The 21,118-nt window shown below is 35.8% G+C and overlaps 1 protein-coding gene across 1 annotated transcript in view; it reads right to left on the bottom strand.

The window, feature by feature from the left end:
- STXBP3 (syntaxin binding protein 3) overlaps positions 1-21,118 on the bottom strand; it is a 57,073-nt gene that overhangs the window by 12,432 nt on the left and 23,523 nt on the right. The window contains exons 7-13 of the mRNA XM_049616670.1: positions 17,401-17,555; positions 12,778-12,868; positions 9,574-9,698; positions 6,973-7,068; positions 6,781-6,838; positions 1,760-1,825; positions 915-995 (exon numbers count right to left, since the gene is read on the bottom strand). Of these exons, the coding sequence (XP_049472627.1) occupies positions 915-995; positions 1,760-1,825; positions 6,781-6,838; positions 6,973-7,068; positions 9,574-9,698; positions 12,778-12,868; positions 17,401-17,555 (672 nt within the window). The remainder of the gene's footprint in view (positions 1-914; positions 996-1,759; positions 1,826-6,780; positions 6,839-6,972; positions 7,069-9,573; positions 9,699-12,777; positions 12,869-17,400; positions 17,556-21,118) is intronic.

Consider the following 21,118-nt stretch of genomic DNA (forward strand, 5'->3'; position numbering starts at 1 on the left):
ATCAAGAGTTGGACACTCAACTGAGGCACCCAAGCACCCCAGCACAGTACTTTAAATGTATTTTCTTTTATGATTTTCTTAGAAACATTTCATTTTCTCTAGCTTACAATATCATAAGAATACAGTATATAATATGTATAACATACAAAATATGTATTAATCAACTGCTTATGTTATCAGTAAGGCTTCTGGCCAACAGATGTTATTAGTAGTTAAGTTTTGGGGGAATCAAAAATTTTACATGGATTTTTTACTGTGTGGGCAGTCAGCGCCCCTGATCCTTGTTCAAGAGTCAACTGTACTATAGTATTTAAAATTACATGGGGTATCTGGATGGCTCAGTTGGTTAAGCATCTGACTCTTGGTTTTGGCTCAGGTCATGATCTCACGGTTTGTGGGTTTGAGCCCTACATCAGGCACTGTGCTGATGATGCAGAGTCTGCTTGGGATTCCCTCTCTCCCTGTCTCACTGTCTCTCTCTCTCTCTTTTAATGTTTTTTAATAAACATTAAAAAAATTAAAATCACATATGGCTTGCATTCTATTTCTCTTTGCACTAAATAGTTTGGCGTTAAAGAGGGGCCTCTAAAACAAGTTAAATGTGCCAATGCAGTACTCTGCAGGATGCTGCATTAAATGTTGTACCTACTGAGAAAGGCCTGCCAACAGTGCTACTCTGAAACAATGTTCTAAATACTTAAATTATTCCATTTAACCAAAAACACATAATCACAGATTAGGAGGAACTGCTTACTATGATACTTATAGCTACATGATAATGTTGGTGAATAGTGATGTATTTAAATACTGCCTAGTTGAGTCCCCTTCTAAGAGAGATTTTGTGGTTTAGCACACCTTACAAAGTCCATTCCGGAAATGTATTAGGACATACGTATTTCTCACTCTGCACATACCTGTTCACTTTTGCAGAGCTTTTCTATATTAGGCTTGAATTTATTCATGCAATCTTCTGCTAAGTTAAGATGGACAACTTGCTGAAAAACAAATCAATCATTTAAATCATTTTAATTTCTTTTTAAGCAACTGATAATACTAAACTTGTAAGATGGGCCTGAAGGAAATTATGGGCTTAGGCAGAAAGTAGGTACCATGTAAAGCAAGGAAAATAGCTCAAGAAAAAGAAAAAAGTGACAATTAACATGGTCCACAGGAGACAATCAACAGACAGCAAAAAACAGAAGGGTTGAGTATGTGTTGGGTTTAAGAGTAATGAAAAAGAAGCAGAGAAAGAAAATCAGCTAAGTCCTTAAAGTTTGAATTTATATTATTGGTTCTTGATTAGGGTGCCATATGATAAAAAATGAGTTAAAATTATTCTGATAATGACTCATAAGAAAGAATGATACACCACCACCACCACCAACAAAAGTTTACCTACCAACGTGGCTTAACTGCTCTTAACTACTAACACATAACTATTAAGGAACCAAGTAGAGTAACAACCAATGGTCAATCCAATATTAAATTTTCTTATTAAGTTGATAAATACAAAATTCTCTGTCTGGCTGTTCAAGACAAAGATATAAAAAGTTTAAGCTGGATTTGGATGAATCTACATTATATACAGAGAATACTACTGAGAAGCTTAAGTATTTGGAAAATTTCCCAGACCTAGACTAAAATTTTAGAGGTTAACTAACACCAACTATCCCATGACACCCACTACTAAACCTGACTATAGAACTGGACGACTAATAAACTAAAAATGATAAAGTATCTCATATACAATACTGCTTACCTTAGTAATCTGTTTACGGAAATGGGGCATCTTTTTCATCAGTTGCGCAAGAGCACTAAGTGATGTCTAGAAAAAAATCAAACATTTTTAAAGCAAACTTATAATTCTGGTTTTTTATATAAAAATTGTTAAATCTTGTAGTTTTATTGTTAATTTTCTAAGTATTTGGCAAATTAAAAAAATTCAAGAGGCTTCCAGTTTCAGTCACAATAAAGTAGCTAATTTCAAAATTACTCTACCTCCATAAACAAAAATAGAATTGGACAAAGTAAATAAGACAACTCTCAGGCAATGGCTAAGAAAAACTGCTCACAGCTAAGATACGTAAGCAGAAGAAAGCACTGAAGGCGATCCCTGCACTTACCCTAGCTTTTCCCTTGAGCACTTTAGAAAACATGGTGAAAGGAAATAGAATTCAACTAAAAAGCACTAGTCTCTCCAGGCAGAGGAAAAAGAGGTCAGAGTTTGGGGCTGGTGAGACAGGGTTTGGGGGGCAGGGTGCTAGGAAAGAGGCAGTCACAACATAACTCAAAGATATAACTCAAAGAAGGGTTGTCTTTGGATCCCTGGCCAAACACCAACCTGCACATGTAAAGGGCAAAACTTTTAAAGGTCTAACACAGAGGGGCACCTGGGTGGCTCAGTTGGCTAAAAGCATCCGACTTTGGCTCAGGTCATGATCTCACGGTTCGTGGGTTTGAGCCCCACGTGAGACTCTGTGCTGACAGCTCAGAGCCTGGAGCCTGCTTCAGATTCTGTGTCTCCCCCTCTCTCTGCCCCTCCGCTGCTTGCGCTCTGTCTCTGTCTTTCAAAAATAAATAAAACGTGAAAAAAAAACTTCAAAAAAAAAAAAAAAAGGCCTACCAGAGAACAACGGCTGGGTGCCTAAATGCTGAACAGAGATTTCAGAGGGGTCTTAGTGCTAAGAAAATACTGGCATTCTCTGATCCAAAGAAGACAGTGTTAAGGGAATATCCCCAGAGATTAAGTTCTAGTCTAGGACTATGTCTCTGAACTAAAGGAAATATGCTAACCATAACAGTGCCTGACATGAAGTGGCAACAAAATTAAGATTATTCATCAGCAAATTAAATCCCTGCCAGAACAGAACTCAATACTCTTTGCAGGGAGAACATCATCTAGAGCTTCTGCAATGTAATCTGTGATGTCTAACATACACGAAAATATTACTGGACATATAAGACAAAAAAAGTGATCAATATTGAAGTGATAAAATAGTAAAAGTAGACTCAGGACAAAGAAGATGCGGTATATATACACAATGGGATACTACCAGATGTAAACAAAGAATGACATCTTGCCGTTTGCAACAACATGGATGGATCTAGAGGGTATAATGCTAGTGAAATAAGTCAGAGGAAGACAAGTATCATATGATTTCACTCATGTGGAATCTAAAAAACAAAACAAAAGAACAAAGAAAAGAAGACACAAACCAAAAAAACCAGACTCTTAACTGCAGAGAACAAACTGATGGTTACCAGAGAGAACATGGGTGGAGGCATGGGTGAAACAGGTGAAGGGGATTAAGAGTACACTTATCATGATGAACACTGAATCATATATGGAATTGCTGAATCACTATATTGTATACCTGAAACTAATATAACACTGTACGTTAACTATACTGGTATTAAAAAAAAAAAAAAGGTAGACCCAGGACAATCCAGATGTTGGAGTTAGCAGACAAGGAATTCAAAAATAGCATATTTATGTTAAAGAAAACAGAGGAAAAGATGGACTAAATGGATAAAAAGATACAGTACTTCAATAAAAAATTAGAATTTATTTAAAAAATTCAATGGATGTCTTGGAACTAAATGCAATATTAGAAATCAAAAACAGGGGCGCCTGGATGGCGCAGTCGGTTAAGCGTCCGACTTCAGCCAGGTCACGATCTCGCGGTCCGTGAGTTCGAGCCCCGTGTCAGGCTCTGGGCTGATGGCTCGGAGCCTGGAGCCTGTTTCCGATTCTGTGTCTCCCTCTCTCTCTGCCCCTCCCCCGTTCATGCTCTGTCTCTCTCTGTCCCAAAAATAAATAAAAAACGTTGAAAAAAAAAATTAAAAAAAAAAAAAAAAAAAAAGAAATCAAAAACATAGTGATTCCTTTACAATGCTGGAGGGACTATAAAATAGTACAGCCACAGTATTTTGGAATTTTCTTATGAAGTTAAACATATATTTACTGTATGGCCCAGCAATCTCACCCTTAATGGTCTATCCAAGAGAATGAAAACATCTTTTTACACAAAACCTGAATGTTTTATAGTGGCTTTATTCATAATTGCCAACAACTTGAAAAAAATTTCAATGTTCAGCAAGATGGGAATAGATAAACACAGTGGAGTACTTCTAAGCATTAAAGGGTAAAACCACTGTTACAGCCAACATGAATGTCAAGTGCATTATCGTAAATGAGAAAAGTCATACTGTATTATTCCATTTAGATGACATTCTAGAAAAGGCAAATCTACAGAGACAGAAAACAGATTAGTGGTTGCCAGGAGATCAGAGTTGTATACAGAGGTTGTCTACAAAGAGGCACAAGGGAATTTGGGGGAGGTGGTGGAACTATTCTATAACTTGACTGTAGTTATATGATCATATGAATTTGTCAAAACGAATAGAATTTTATACTATAGAGAGAAAACTTTACAAATCAACTTAAAAATAATAGAATGGGTTTAACAGTATACTGGACACAAAAGAGACAGAAATAGGAGACTCAAAGGTTAACAGAAAATATTCAATTTAAAGTAGAGAGGGAAATATGGGGGGGAAAGAACAGAATGTAAAAGATGTGGAATATGGTAAAAAAAAAAAAAAAAAAAAAAAAAAATCTCTAAAACACAAGTGAATGGAGTCCTAGAAGGAAAGGAGAAAGATTAGGACAAACATGAGGAAATAATGACCAAGAATTTTTACAAATATGATGAAAGTTATTAATCAGTGATTTAAGAAGCCCAACAAACCCAAGGAAGATACATATTTTATATATATATATATTATATACATTATACACATTATAGTAAGAAATATGATGGCCAAATTGTTAAAAATCAAAGATAAAGGGAAAATCTTTAAAAAGCCACTTTATCTTCAGGAAGATAACATGACAGCTGCTTTCTTTAATATAAAATATGGTAGCCAGAAGGTGATGTTTTACAATCTTCACATTGCTAAAAGGAAAACTGCTAACCTTTCATTTTATTTTTTTTTTTTATTAATTTTTTTTCAATGTTTTTTATTTATTTTTGGGACAGAGAGAGACAGAGCATGAACGGGGGAGGGGCAGAGACAGAGGGAGACACAGAATCGGAAGCAGGCTCCAGGTTCTGAGCCATCAGCCCAGAGCCTGACGCGGGGCTCGAACTCACGGACCGCGAGATCGTGACCTGGCTGAAGTCGGACGCTTAACCGACTGCGCCACCCAGGCGCCCCTAACCTTTCATTTTAAATGCAGCAAAAGTGTAGCTGAAAAGCTTACAAAACAAAGATAACCTCAGATAAAACAAAAATTGAGAGAATTCATCTGGCCCTTGGAAAAACTGAAGAGTTATAAGGAATAAGTAACAATACATCTCATAAATATGAGGGCAATATAAAAGTCTATTGAGAATTTAAATAATAACAACTTAAGTTTATAAACACATGTTAAAGTAAAATACACGACGACAATGGCACAAAAGAGGAAGGAGGAAAATGTAGTTAAACTTTTACAAGGCTCTTGAATTCTTCAGGACATGGCAAAAGTATACTTTAAGGTAGACTGTGATAACACATTTAGTAATACCTAGCATAATGACTATAAAAAGGATACTAAAAGATAAAACAAATTTATATTGGAGATAAAATGGAATCATTAAAAAAAATACAATACATAAAGGTGACAGAAAAGAAAAAGACAAAAGGACAAAACAAATAGAAACAAGATGGTAGACATAAACTCAACTATATCAATAATTATATGAAATATTTATGGACTAAACATTTCAATTAAAGACAAAATTGTCAGGGTACCTGGATGGCTCAGCTGGTTAAATGTCTGGCTCTTGGTTTTGGCTCAGGTCATGATCTCACGGTTTTGTGGATTTGAGCCCTGCATCAGGCTCTGTGCTGACAGTAGGGAGCCTGGTTAGGATTCTCTCTCTCCCTGACCCTTCCCCACTTGGGCGTGTACGTGCACTCTCTCTCTCAAAACAAATAAACAAACTTAAAAAAACTATTTTAAATGTATAAAATTGAAAAGGGTCAGGCTAAATTTTCTTTATTCACAGATGATATTATTGTGTACTCTTTTGGAATGATGGAAATGTTCTCTATTTTGATTTAGGTGGTGGTTCCATATATATATATATATATATATATGTGTGTGTGTGTGTGTGTGTATACATATACATATATATGTAAAAAGTTACTCAGTATACACTTAAGATTTGTGCACTTGGGTAAATCACACCTCATTATTAAAAAATCCAACAAGAATGCATTTATGAAATTGACTAAATGGCTTTTTAATTTTTTAAAATATTTTTTATTTATTTTTGAGACAGACAGAGAGAGAGGGAGAGAGAGAGAGAGAGAGAGAGTGTGTTGTGTGTGTGTGTGTGTGTGTGTGTGTGTGTGTGAGCACAGGAGGGGCAGAGAGAGAGGGAGAAACAGAATCCGAAGCAGGCTCCAGGCTCTGAGCTATTCAGCACAGAGCCCGATGAGGGGCTTGAACCCACAAACCAGGAGATCATGACATGAGCTGAAGTTGAACACTCAACTGAGCTACCCAGGCGCCCCAAATGGCCTTTTAAAAATAAACTCAAATGAAACAAGACAGACGAAATGTTGCCAACTGTTGAAACTAGGTAATGGGTACATGGGAGTTCATTTCTTCTACTTTAGTGTGTGTTAGAAATTTCCCAAAGTGGAAAATTAAATAGTTAAAATACACATTTTAAACACACTTTAAAATCCACCATCATTAGTTTGAATGTTAAATAAAATTCTTACCTTTCCTTCTGTTGCTTTCTTTGTTGATGAAATTTCCTTCATTAGTTTGGGAATTTCCCTGTCAAATTTGAGAAAATTATTTAGATTTCTAAGGTCTAACTCTTTACAGAAATATATTAAGATTACAAAATGTACTTTTAGGTACTTAGTGCCTAAAAAATATGGAATAAGAATTAAAATGGGTTCACATACTCTAATACAACTGCAATATGCCGATGTCGAATTCTAACCCAGAGGTCATCATCTTCTTCAAGGACGGCCTCCTTTTCTTTCCCATCTGTTTTGTATCTACAAGCAGACAGAAATATAAAACTTTTGGATTATCTCCCACCTAAAGTGGAAGAAACATCTTTACAAACAATAATTTTAAGACATAGCTCAAGAAACTGAACAATACATATATATATTCAATCCATTAATTTTAGGAGGATAATGAATATCTACTCAAAAGTAAGGCATATTGGTATCCTTACATTCAAAATCAAAGTTGTATGTCTACCAAGACATTTTTGCTTTCAAATGTTAGATTCAGCTACATTAAAGAGTTTTAGCTCAGCAAAATGGTACTTTATGAAATATTAAACATTCTACAATCAACTCTAAGAACAAGACTGAATTTATATTAACAATGTGTTCTAATTGCTTAAAATACTATTTTGATGTGCTAATAACCATCAGCACAACTATTAAACACCTATTAAATGTCACCCCTAATGTAGCCTATTAAATACTGAAGGTGTTCCAGAGTTCACATTTTCACAAACATGTATCCAAGTATATAAAATCATAAACACGTGTCATCTGTTTCTACATTCTTCCCTAATCCTATAACCACATCTCCAATGAAGAATGAGAAAGGATATGAGAGAAAAACTAACGCAGTCATAAAAAATTCTGATTGCCTTAATAAGTCCTACCGAGGTGAGTAGAAATTCAAGAGGTTCATGAAACTACTCAAAATGGGCTTTTTGACTGCCTCCCCAAATGTAACATCTCCCTTCTTTTTTAATGCAGATAGCCTCCTTCCATCTATAGTGCTAAGGAGATTCAATCATCCTTGGAACTGTCAATTTCCTGAGCCAAGATTAGGAAGTACAGCTTTGAACTTTCCCAGCTCTAAACTGAAGATAATAAATATAGATTTCTACTATATGAATATAATCCCACTTCCATAGCTCCAAACATTACAGGCCCCACGTATAAAACCATTTACCTATGCAGTCTTAATTGCAAATACCCAAAGGTAGAATGAGAGCTTAATCAGAAGATACATTAAGGACACAGCAGCCTATCTGCCATTTAAAATGTAACTTTGTACTTACATAATTCTTTTAACCTTTGATTTATAAACAAAGATTAAGACAGCAAGCCTGACAATACTAAAAGATGATGACAACCCCATTTTAAAAGTACATTTAAAGAAATTACTAATATAAAAACAGAGTATGGATACTTTGAATTTCCTGCTTTGTACTGTCTCCATTAACAATTGTAATGGAGCACAAACCATAGGGAGTTCAAACTTTCATCTCATTTTATCCCTGGACTTTTTTGATTCATAAAAGGGAGTATTGCTGGTGTTTTTGTTTTGTTTGTTTGTTTGTTTAATAGGTCTCTCCCTTACTCTTAAAAAAATTAAAACTTTCTTTCCTTGCCAGCAAATTTAAAGGGGATAAATATTTTAAATACTAGGTTAGAACTGCCTGAAATGTCTGGAGCCAAGTCCTTCAGTGTCTACTAGTTTCATTCCTTTCTAATCTCTGGAGCAGTGCAGGCTTACAGACCTAAAGGACAACAGAGGTAAACAGTATTATTCTCTCCCGAAAATTCTCAATAAACTGTTTGAAACTACTTTTATGTTAGAAAAATAAGCTATATTGATTTCTCTATGTCACCAGATGTAATATAAATTACAGGAAGGAAATTCAGAAGCCAGGATTTGACCAGAATGCAAATAAGCATACAATAGAAAATACATAAATATATACAACAGAAAAAAGATCTTTTTAATTTATTAAAATTACTGAAGTAATTTACACAAAATTTCAGAAAACTAATTTTCATTTTTACTACTATGCTCAAGCAGTAAATCTTAGCTGAAAAACGCCAATTTGGACTTAGAGATTATGATATCAAATAACATGTAATATACATATGCCTGTACATATATATATATACTCATAATGACTCACAAAAATACAGTAAAATGGTTCCCTAATAGAAAAATTATTTCACTTTTCATTTAGCTATTTGGCCTCACTTTTAAAGTAAATATGCTTATATCAGAGTTAAGTCAATAGGTACTAAATTAGTTAAGACTATATCTATTCTCAATAGCTATCCTATTCAGTTTTCCAGTATTCTAATCTTCTTAAAGATATTACGTTGACAAGACATACACACAGATACCTTTGGGTGGGTGATTCAGAATAATTACAGCCTAATAAGTTTGAATATGGTTTCCACTTCAATAAATATAATAGTGGGCCAGGTATTTACTCTTAACATAAGCAAGAAGCCCAAATTCCACTGGTTTAAATGTAGCTTTGTTGTAGACATAGTTAAGGAAGCAACTACATCAAAGAAGCTTCAAAGCAGTCAAATTACCCATTAACTTACAAGGTCAAGGTATTTTTTAATACACTATGATTATAGGGGTAAGAGAATAATAAAGTTTCTGAATAACAAAGTTACAGGGGCATTAGATTTCTGGTGCCTACACAAATCATTAAATGCTCATATTCTATATGCTTTTTGTATATGCCCTTTATATGCCCTTCAAAATATACTTGCTTGTATGTATCATTCTCAATTGGCAGTAGATCATATGCCATTGCCTGAAAGGTCAGTTCATGCAGGACAGTGGACACAGGATCAAAGCCACGATCAATTATTATGAGCTGGGAATGAGTTTTACCCTGGAATAACAAGATAAAATTATCTTCAGAAACTTCAATTTGTGTGAACACCTTGTTAATATCTCAGAAAACAAAAGCAGACTTTTCCTAACTTCTGTCTCATTCTTTTTTTTTTTTTTAATTTTTTTTTTTCAACGTTTTTTATTTATTTTTGGGACAGAGAGAGACAGAGCATGAACGGGGGAGGGGCAGAGAGAGAGGGAGACACAGAATCGGAAACAGGCTCCAGGCTCCGAGCCATCAGCCCAGAGCCTGATGCGGGGCTCGAACTCACGGACCGCGAGATCGTGACCTGGCTGAAGTCGGACGCTTAACCGACTGCGCCACCCAGGCGCCCCTCTTCTGTCTCATTCTTAAGAATGTGAAGTTCTATTAAAACAGAAAAATTGGAGTGGCACAATAGGGGAAAAACCAAGACTACAAAACTGAAAACTTATAATTAAGGAGCCAAACTTAATATCACAATATTGTGAAAATTTGTTTTAAAAAAGCAACATCTGCCTTGCACTAAACCCATTTTCTTAGGAATTTAGTTCCATAAACATTAAAACTGATATAAATTATGAACAGCAGTCACTACTTAGGCTCTTTGTATTACACATGTGCTAAGCAAAAAAATATATATTACTCAATTCTTATAGCAACCCTATGAGGCAGGTATTATATCTCCATATGACGAAGGCATTAGAGCTTAAAAGTCAGCAACCTGACTAAATGACATAGCTAGTAAGTAGCAGAATGGAGATTCAAACCCATGTCAGTTTCATTCCATGCCTATGCTCTTAACCATTATGCTATTTAAAAGGATTATACTGATACCAGCTAAGATGGCAAATCAAAATGAAAGCCTTGTTATCATTAATTCACAAACAGCAGTAATTATTAAACAGTGAATAACAGTGCTAGGAAAAGTATTGTTAATACTAGTATCTTTCATATGCTCTATTTTAGAAAATAATAAATTATTTGGATTATTATTTAAAGCAGTCAGAAATAACTACAACTCATTAGATAGATATTTCCTATTTATTTACATATATCAGATATAAGTAAATTACATGAGAAAGACCTTTAAAAATTGTTTTATTTAACATTTGCTCATTTAAACCTTGAGACAGTATGATACAGTGGTTAAGAATACAGGCTCTGGAATCACATAGATCCAGGTATCAGCCCAGTCTTGACCACTTTCTTGCCAAATGACTTTGGACAAATTGCTTAACTTAAATATCTCAGTATTCTCATTTGTAAAACAAAATATAACCAGAACCTCTGCTGTATAAGATTATTGTAAAGACTTAATGTAGGGGCACCTGGGTGGCTCAGTTGGTTAAGGGTCTGACTTGGGCTCAGGTCATGATCTCACGGGTCGTGCATTTGAGTTCCGCATCAGGCTCTCTGCTATCAGCACAGAGCCCACTTTGGATCCTCTGTCCCTCCCCTTCCCCCTCCCCTCCCTCCCTCCCTCCCTCCCTCCCTCCCTCTCTCTCTCTCTCAAATAAACTTAAAAAAAAGAAAAAGATTTAATGTAATAACACCATAAAACACTTAGTGCCTAGGATTTGGCAAGCCTTCAATACATTTAAGTTATAGGTCCTCAAAAATACAAATATGAAAAAGATGGTGCAACGTAAGTGTTATATCAGGGCTTGGGGTTATGACAATACGTGGGAGGAAGTATCATTTGACCTGAAGAGTCACGAAATGCTTCAAAAAGAATGTGACACTTCATCATGTTCTCAAATGAAGGAAAAATACCAAGCATTTGAAGGATGTATAATTTCCCAGGCAGAAAAATGGAAAGTACAAGTTTGTTTTTTTGTGTGGATCTTGCCGTTTTTTGGTTTTTTTTCATTGAAATCATAAAGGACAAAAGGATATTTACTAACATACTGACAAAAGGATATTTACTAACATACCCATCATGTATCTCTTCCTGCATTCAACATACATTGACTATTACTATGCTACACACTGAGCCACTGTCTTCATCACTACACCAGAACAGCTTTCACCAGACCTCTAGCAACTCTTAAAAGTTGTAAGCTAACATTATATCTAAGCTTATACCCTCCTAATCCAGTGCAGGTATTTGTGAATTTCCCTGTTTCACTATGCCTCTGCCAAAGAATCCTGTTATCCAAGCAACAAACCCCTTCTTCCATCATGTTGTACTCATTCTTTAAGTTCAAGAGCCTCCTCTGGGATGCCTTCCAAGACTCCAGTTAGAAGATTAATCCACTGCCTATGTTCCCACTACATTCTATGTATTATTTTTTTCATTTCACTTATTAAAGAACACTGTATCAGTGGTTTCCCTTGCCCATCTCCTCTTCTAAACTGTCAACAGTTTCTTCTGCTCATTTAATGTGGCTTCCGAGCCCCCTGGCCGCACCTCCTTCAGTTTCCTCAGACTCTTCATTTTCCAACGCAAGCCTAAATGCTGCTATTCTCCAGGACTCAACCTCAGTCTCTGATTACTTTATACTGTCTTCATAAGATAATAACAGCTGCCATTTATTAAACTCCTATACGTGCTGAACATGTTAATTCACCTATCTTCATGCCAACCAAGCAAGCTATATGTTTATCGCATCCATTTTATAGATGAAAATACAACTCAGAGTAAATAATTTGTATAAAGTCACAGAGCTAGCAGTAAGATAAGAATAACTATTAAATGTTTACTCAGCAAGCATCATTGTAAGAACTTTAAAAGTAATAACTCATTTAACCCTCTACTTTATAAAATAGGTATCCTTATTATCCCCATTTTACAGTTTAAAAAACTTAAGCACAGAGAACTTACATTATTTGTCCAAACTAACATATCTATGAATTAAAAATGGCAGAACCAGGAGATGGACACAGTCCTTACTTCAAAACTCTTATCTTCCCCACTAAACCACAACATTATTAAGGTTCCCTCTACCATCTATATTAATTATTCTTAAATCAATACTGGGGATCTATATCAATGATTCTCAAATCAACACTGGAAATGAACAATAATTTTTTTGGTTTATGAAGAAATAAGACAGACTTTGTTCATAATCACTATTTGCCTTTTACACATTACCTTTATTAGGCTCTTTTCATCAATCTTGTAGTAGTTTTCAAGTTTTTTTTCAACAAGCTGGGCAAGCTTACTGGCATTATCTAGAGGTTTACTATAAGTGGAAAAAATGTTCAAACAATTATCCTTCTTTCAAAACACATGTTATACTAGCATAAAGCTGAATTCTAAAATTAAACCATGCAATAATTTATTAATTTAAAAGACTTTATAAACACAGAAAAGTTCAAATAATACATCAAATATAATATTATACCAATTTGTCTGGATTTTACAAATGTAAACCTTATCATATGTGCTTCAAATTTTCTTAAAGAAAATAATATATTATAAATAAAACTGCAGGTCCCTTTATTTCCTTCCCAACTCCTAATCTTCTCCTCTACCTCCATCCACTTCCAATAGCAACCACTGTCATGAATTTGGTGTGTATTCTTCCTGTCAATGCTGTTATATATATTTACTATTTTACATATGTTTAATAGTATATGTTATATATGTTTGATATCTATGTTGATATACACATACCAAATTTACTCACTTTAGTTTTACACAATTTTCCATCATATAATTATATTGGATTCTATGTATTCATCCCCTTAAAGATGGACTTTAAAAAAAAATTTTTTTTTAAGGTTTATTCATTTTTCAGAGACAGAGCATGAGTGGGGGGAGGGGCAGAGAGAGAGGGAGACACAGAATCTGAAGCTGGGCCCAGGCTCTGAGCTGTCAGCACAGAGCTCGACGCAGGGCTCAAACTCATGGGCTGTGAAATCATGACCTAAACTGAAGTCAGATACCCACCCAGCCTCCCCTTAAAGATGGACATTTAAATCATTCTCAATTTTATACTATTTCGAACAAAAGTGAAACAAATATCTTTGTAAATGTATCTCCATGTATGTTTTTCTACATCTAAAAGTATAATTGCTGAATCATGAAGAACATTTTTACTTTTCTAGATACTAGCATATTACTCTCCAAATGAGTTGACCAATTATCCTTCCTACTAGCAGTGTGAGATATCCCAATGTGCTAACACCTAATTAGCTTTCCAGTATAATCTTTTGCATAAAGTCTTGTATATCAGTCTTCTAAAATGATAAAATCATAGTTTAAATTACAACTTCATGACCAGTGGCATTAGCATAACTTCTGAATCTACAGGGAAAAATTCTGTGAAAGGCTCCTCAATTAGCACACCAATCTCAAAAATCTCATTGTGACGGCTTCCAAGAGTGAAAGACTCTTTAGGTTTTATACCTTAAAAATAAAATAGCAACTATAAAGAAAAATTTATTACATGTTTAGCTTTAGAGTATTTTCAAAAGGAAATAATTTTATGTCAGAATTACACTTTAACAGTCCATAAGACATAAAGGAATGCTTTGAGAAACTACAAGTAGGATTTTAATGTAAGTTAAATATAAAGTATATGAATTTGAAATTAAACAGCTCAGCCAACAAACATGACACATGCAAATGTTTAAAGAAACTTTTAAAAAAGAAATGAGTGATAATACTTACTAGTAATACCATAGTATATTTACTACTACCATTTTACTAGTGTCATGTACTATCCCGAATGCTTTACAGAGTTCTAACAACAACTTAATAAGGTGGGTACTATCATTCCCATTTCATAGATAAGGAAACTGAGGGCAGAAGGGTCACACAGCTAGTAATTAGCAGAGATTAAAATCCAAGCTGTCTGGTTACATACAACAATATGGATGACTCTCAAAACATAATGTTGAACAAAGAAGGCAGAAACAAAAATTTCATATGATTCCATTTTTACCACGTTCAACACCAGGCAGAACTAAAATACATGTTAAAAGTCAGGATAGTAGTAACCTTTGGGGAGAAAAAAGGGGGTAGTGATCAAGAAGGATTATGAGCAGAACCTCTGAGATGCTGTTTATGTTCTATTTCTTGACCTTGGTAGGTTTAGAGGGATATGTTCACTTTGGAATGATTTATCAAGCGATATATATATCATTTATGCACTTTACAGTAAATTTTTATTATTTTTATTATTTATTTTAAAAAAATTTTTAATGTTAATTTTTTTTGAGAGAGAGCACGAGCAGGAGAGGGGTAGAGAGTGATAGGGAAACACAGAATCCAAACCAGGCTGCAGGCTCTGAGCTGTCAGCATAAGAGTCTGATGTGGGGCTCAAACCTGTGAAATGTTAGATCATGACCTGAGCCAAAGTCAGATGCTTAACGACTGAGCCACCCAGGTGCCTCACAGTACATCTTATTTTTAAAAAGAAGCAAATAAATAAAGGTACACGGTATTAAAGTCAAACTTTAGCTCCTTAAAAAAAACAACAGAAAATCTATTTAAAATGGCCACTGGGGGGCAGCTGGCTGGCTCAGGGTGGAACATCTGACTCTTGATTTCTGCGCAGGTCATGATCTTGCTATTCTTGAGTTTGAGCCCTGCTCTGACAGCAGGGAGTCTGCTTGGAATTCTCTCCCTCTCTCTCTGCCCCTCCCCCGCTCATTCACACATGCTCTCTCTCAAAGTAAATAAACATTAAAAAATAACACTCAGATCAATGAAATAGAATAGAGAACCCAGAAATGTACCCACAAACGTATGGCCACCTAATCTTTGACCAAGCAGGAAAGAATATCCAATGGAATAAAGACACTCTCTTCAGCAAGTGGTGCTGGGAAAACTGGACAGCGACATGCAGAAGAATGAACCTGGACTACTTTTCTTACACCATACACAAAAATAAATTCAAAATGGATGAAAGACCTAAATGTAAGACAGGAAGCCATCAAAATTCTGGAGGAGAACGCAGGCAAAAACCTCTTTGATCTTGGCCACAGCAACTTCTTACTCAACACGTCTCCAAAGGCAAGGGAAGCAAAAGCAAAAATGAACTACTGGGACCTCATCAAAATAAAAAGCTTCTGCACAGCAAAGGAAACAATCAGCAAAACTAAAAGGCAACCGACAGAATGGGAGAAGATATTTGCAAATGACATATCAGATAAAGGGTTAGTATCCAAAATCTATAAAGAATTTATCAAACTCAACACCCAAAAAACAAATAATCCAGTGAAGAAATGGGCAAAAGACATGAATAGACACTTCTCCAAAGAAGACATCCAGATGTCCAACCGACACATGAAAAAATGCTCAACATCACTCATCATCAGGGAAATACAAATCAAAACCACAATGAGGGGCGTCTGGGTGGCTCAGTCGGTTGGGTGTCTGACTTCAGCTCAGGTCATGATCTCACCGCTCCTGAGTTCGAGCCCCATGTCAGGCTCTGTGCTGACAGCTCAGAGCCTGGAGCCTGCTTCAGATTCTGTGTATGTCTCTCTCTCTGCCCCTACCCTGCTCACACTCTGTATCTCTATCTCTCAAAAATAAATAAACATTAAAAATTAAAAAAAAAACACACACAATGAGATACCACCTTACATCTGTCAGAATGGCTAACATTAACAACTCAGGCAACAATAGATGTTGGCAAGGATGTGGAGAAAGAGGATCTCTTTTGCATTGTTGGTGGGAATGCAAGCTGGTGCAGCCACTCTGGAAAACAGTATGGAGGTTCCTCAAAAAACTAAAAATGGAACTGCCCTACAACCCAGCAATTGCACTACTAGGCATTTATCCAAGGAATACAGGTGTGCTGTTTCGAAGGGACACATGCACCTCCATGTTTATAGCAGCACTATCAACAATAGCCAAAATACGGAAAGAGCACAAATGTCCATCGATGGATGAATGGATAAAGAAGATGTGGTATATATATACAATGGAGTATTATTCAGCAATCAGAAAGAATGAAACCTTGCCATTTGCAACTATGTGGATAGAACTGGAGGGTATTATGCTAAGTGAAATTAGTCAAAGAAAGACAAAAATCATATGACTTCACTCATATGAGGACTTTAAGAGACAAAACAGATGAACATAAGTGAAGGGAAACAAAAATAATATAAAAACAGGGAGGGGGACAAAACAGAAGAGACTCATAAATATGGAGAACAAACAGAGGGTTATTGGAGGGGTTGTGGGAGGAGGGATGGGTTAAATGGGTAAGGGGCAGTGAGGAATCTACTCCTGAAATCATTGTTGCACTATATGCTAACTAATTTGGATGTAAATTTTTAAAATAACTAATTAATTAATTAATTAATGTACTTATTTATTTGAGGGGCACCTGGGTGGCTCAGTCGGTTAAGTGTCCAACTCTTGATCTCAGCTCAGGTCATGATCTCAGGGTTCATGAGTTTGAACCCCATATTGGGCTCTGCACTGACAGTGTGGAACCTGCTTGGGATTCTCTCTCTCTCCTCTTTCTCTACCTCCTCCCCACTGACATGCTCTCTCTCAAAATAAACATTTTTTAAAAAGTGCTTGCAAATTATACCAAATTTAAGCTCTGAAATTTAGTAACAGGGGGCTATTAGTTGCTTGGAAATTTCAACCTTAAACTTTAAATCTGCTATTTGAACAGCATAATTTTACATGGAGTTTGCAAAGTAAACCTTGCAAACCAATACACTTTAGCCCAGAGATATTACTTACCTCTATATTGGAGATCAAATAGAAAGCATAACATATACAGACAGTATTGAGTGTTCTACCTTTTATATCTTACTCCAGGGTTTTCATCCAGGGTAGCACATACTGTAACTATCTGCTCAGCCATTGCTTCCATAATGGCATCTTTTCCATTTGCATTACTAGGGTCCGGACTGTAACAGTAATAGAATGCATCCGGTACATCAAGAGTATAAACCTAAGTTAGGCCCCCCCAAAAAAAAATAAGGTCATACTGTGTCAATTGGTGATTTGGTTTAACACACACACACACACACACACACACACACACACACAGAAAAATGTGGCTATTATTTGGGACATTAAAAAAATTACTTGCTTAACCATGCTGTTTCCTGAGACCACTGTGTCTTTACCTTAATCAAATCTCATTTTCTCTCAGTCATCTTGATTTCATCCTTTATTTCTTTTCCCACTCTCCTTTCCTGCTTAGTCTACCTCTCTCCTTCATTTCTTGTTTCATACTGTACTATTTGTTTCTTACCACCTGTGCAACAGATGAAGGAATTTGAGGTAGTCAAACTAAACTAAAAATCTAATACCTGACACAAAGAAATACAACAAAGCCAAAGTTGGTCTATATATTTGACATACATTAAAAATCTTAATCTGTTAGAGAATAACCTAGAAATTTTCCATAGTTGATATGTATCTTCAATTCTTTGGTTTATATTCTTCATGTCCTTAAAATAGAGATATGTTTCCCAAAAAGACACAGTATTGTGCCAGACATAGTAATTGGTCTAATCATAGACCACACTGAAACCTCAAAGACACATTTTTTCAACTAACAAAAACATTTACTTATGTGCAAAGAACTGGATTAGAAGGGCGCCTGGGTGGCGCAGTCGGTTAAGCAACTGACTTTTGATCTCAGGTCAGGTCATGATCTCTCCATTCATGGGTTCGAGCCCTGTGTCAGGCTCTGTGCTGATGGTATGGAGCCTGCTTGGGAGTCTCTCTCCCCTTCTCTTTGCCCCTCCCCCGCTTGTGTATGTGTGGCTCTCTCTCACTCAAAAATAAATATTTAAAAAAAGAACTGCATTAGAAATTTACTATTATTATGTTATTTGAAGAGTACAAAAGTGAGGCACCTGGGTGGCTCAGTAGGTTTAGCGCCTCTTGGTTGCAGCTCAGGTCACAATCGCACTGATAGTGGTATCAGCTCTGTGCTGATGGTGTGGAGGCTACTTGGGATTCTCTCTCTCCCTCTCTCTCTGCCCCACCCCCACTCATACTCACGCAGTCTCTCTCTCTAAATAAATAAACTTTTAAAAAATGAATACAAAAGAAGAAGCTCTTTTACTAGGGTTGGGAGTTAGTTCTTCATTAAACCAATTTTTATTTTTTTTAAACAATGATGATAATCTCTCTTAGCCTAGGATGATGTATTGAGTGTAAAAGTAAGTATGTAATAAACATTACATGCTAAAACTATTGCATTATGAATAAACCTGCTCATGAAAAGTTTCCTTTCACTGTACATTCATTTCTCTGAACATAACCAACAGCAGCAGGCTGCACATGGATTCAGATTTAGCCATAGCTAATCCACTTATGTCTGTGTTGCTCAAAATCTTGGCTATTATATTAACTGCCAACAAGCACTTCTCTTAGTATACTATTACACTACAGTAGATAATATTATCTGTTCAAAAATACTTACTGCCCCTCCCTAAGGGCCTCTCCCTATAAGAGTATACTTCCCACTCACTAAAGTCAGCCTTGGCTATGGGTATTCGAACATGAGTAGAAGTGACACATGCTACTCCCCACAAAAGCTTTAAAAGCCATTGTGTGTCTCCAACATTTCTCTTTTCCTTCTGCTATGTCCCAGACAAGGGCTAGTCCTTCAGCCTCAGTTCCAGAATGAAGAGAATATACAGCAAAGCCCCAGACAAACCACAATGGACAAAAATATGAGAAATAAACTTGGCTACAGTAATGAACTGAGATTTAGGGAGTTATCACAACAGTTTAACCTAAGCTAATACTCCAATGAACCAAAGAGAATATTAGAGCTTATTTTCATTCTACTCTCACATTTCTTCCATTCTTCCATTTCCCTCCTCCTCTTCCTCTCCACTTTCCATTACCACCATACATGTTCCTTCAGACCATTGCCAAATATTTTCTTCAACTTTATGACCCACAGTCAGCTCCTTAAATAAAGACTCCTCCCACCCCTGCCACTTTCATCTACTTTTTTTGCTAATCTACAACTGGCTTAGCTCTATTTCTACCTAAACACCTCCCTACTAACTACACCAGACTCTTTGTACTCTGTAAGATCCACTGTAATCAAATTTCCCTACATTCTTAAATGCTTTCCCTCTAATTGCCTTAATGTATATGTGATAGCACTAATTATCTTAAATCCTGTAAGAAGTAAAGCAAGAGGTTTCTTTAATCTCTTGGACTCATAAATTCAGGAGTGAATCAACCTCCTTCCTCTCCATGCAACCTCTAAATGTGTTTAATGTCCGTCCAACTTGTCTTCTTTGGAACACTATCCTATCTGACTTTGCATCTGGCAGACAGTATCCACTGCACAAGACCTTGATAAATGCTCACACAGGCCTTTGCTCTTAGCTCAAAGCACTTAGTAGTATTTCCTTTATATCTTCACTTGCAAACAAAGTTGAAAACATTTTCACTGTAATTTCTCTGTAACAGTTATAGTTACTAAGTAAACTCTCAGATGCTTATCAAGGAAATAAAAGCAAAAACTTCTTAGGGGAAAAACAAACCAGACAGGACCTTAAATAATAACATTTTGCAAAGACACAGTAAGAAGATTCTCATGAGATTTCTCTATATAGACAAAAACAAGTTATTCTCATCACCAATCAAATTGGTCAGATAGCTACACAAATCTCTCCTTCAAATAGAGCAACTGCAGAATTTTGATGAATTTTGAGGCTAAAACTATATTTACCATCTGTACAGCAGATGCTCTGGATCCGTTTATAATATTTATCACACTACTATTCATATCCCACATCATTTAGAAAGCCCATTTCACCCTATTTTAAAGTTACATATCACATTAAAAGGAACAGGCCTAAAGGTAACCTTTGGCAATAGTGTAACGTTAAACAGATATCTTAAAATTTTACAATCTGGATTATAATCTTTCTTTGCCCAAAATAGCAATAGCTTAAAAGAAAAATCTCTTGGGGTGCCTGGGTGGCTCAGTCAGTTAAGCGACCACTTCAGCTCAGGTCATGACCTCATGGTTTGTGAGGTCGAGGCTGGGAGAACCCTGTTTAGGATCCTCTGTCTCCCTCTCTCTCTGCCCCTCCCCTGCACTCTCTCTCTCTCAAAAATAAACATACACTTAAAAAGAAAAGAAAAAGAAAAATTCCTCTTCTAGGACCCTTATTTCTCTTAAAATATTGACCTTATAGTTCCAAACAACAGTAAACTATTAGAATTCTATGAAATGCTAGAATCCAAACACAGAGAACAGAGCACAACAAAGTTGAGCAATGCACTAGCTGTGTGATCTGGGGCAAGTTACTTAACTTCTTTGATTTCCCCATCTTTAAAATGAAGACAGAATTACCATCCATTCATAGGACTATCATGAGGATTACATGAATATATTTACGGAAAATATTTAGGAAAGTGTCTGGCACATGGAGAATACTACATAGGTGTTTCCTATCACCATCATTATTATTAATTGAAGGACCATAACTATTCCAAAGTCAAAATGAATTTTTAAAACCCTTCATT

This window comes from Panthera uncia (assembly GCF_023721935.1).
Source record: "Panthera uncia isolate 11264 chromosome C1 unlocalized genomic scaffold, Puncia_PCG_1.0 HiC_scaffold_4, whole genome shotgun sequence".
NCBI classification, from domain to species: Eukaryota; Metazoa; Chordata; class Mammalia; order Carnivora; family Felidae; genus Panthera; species Panthera uncia.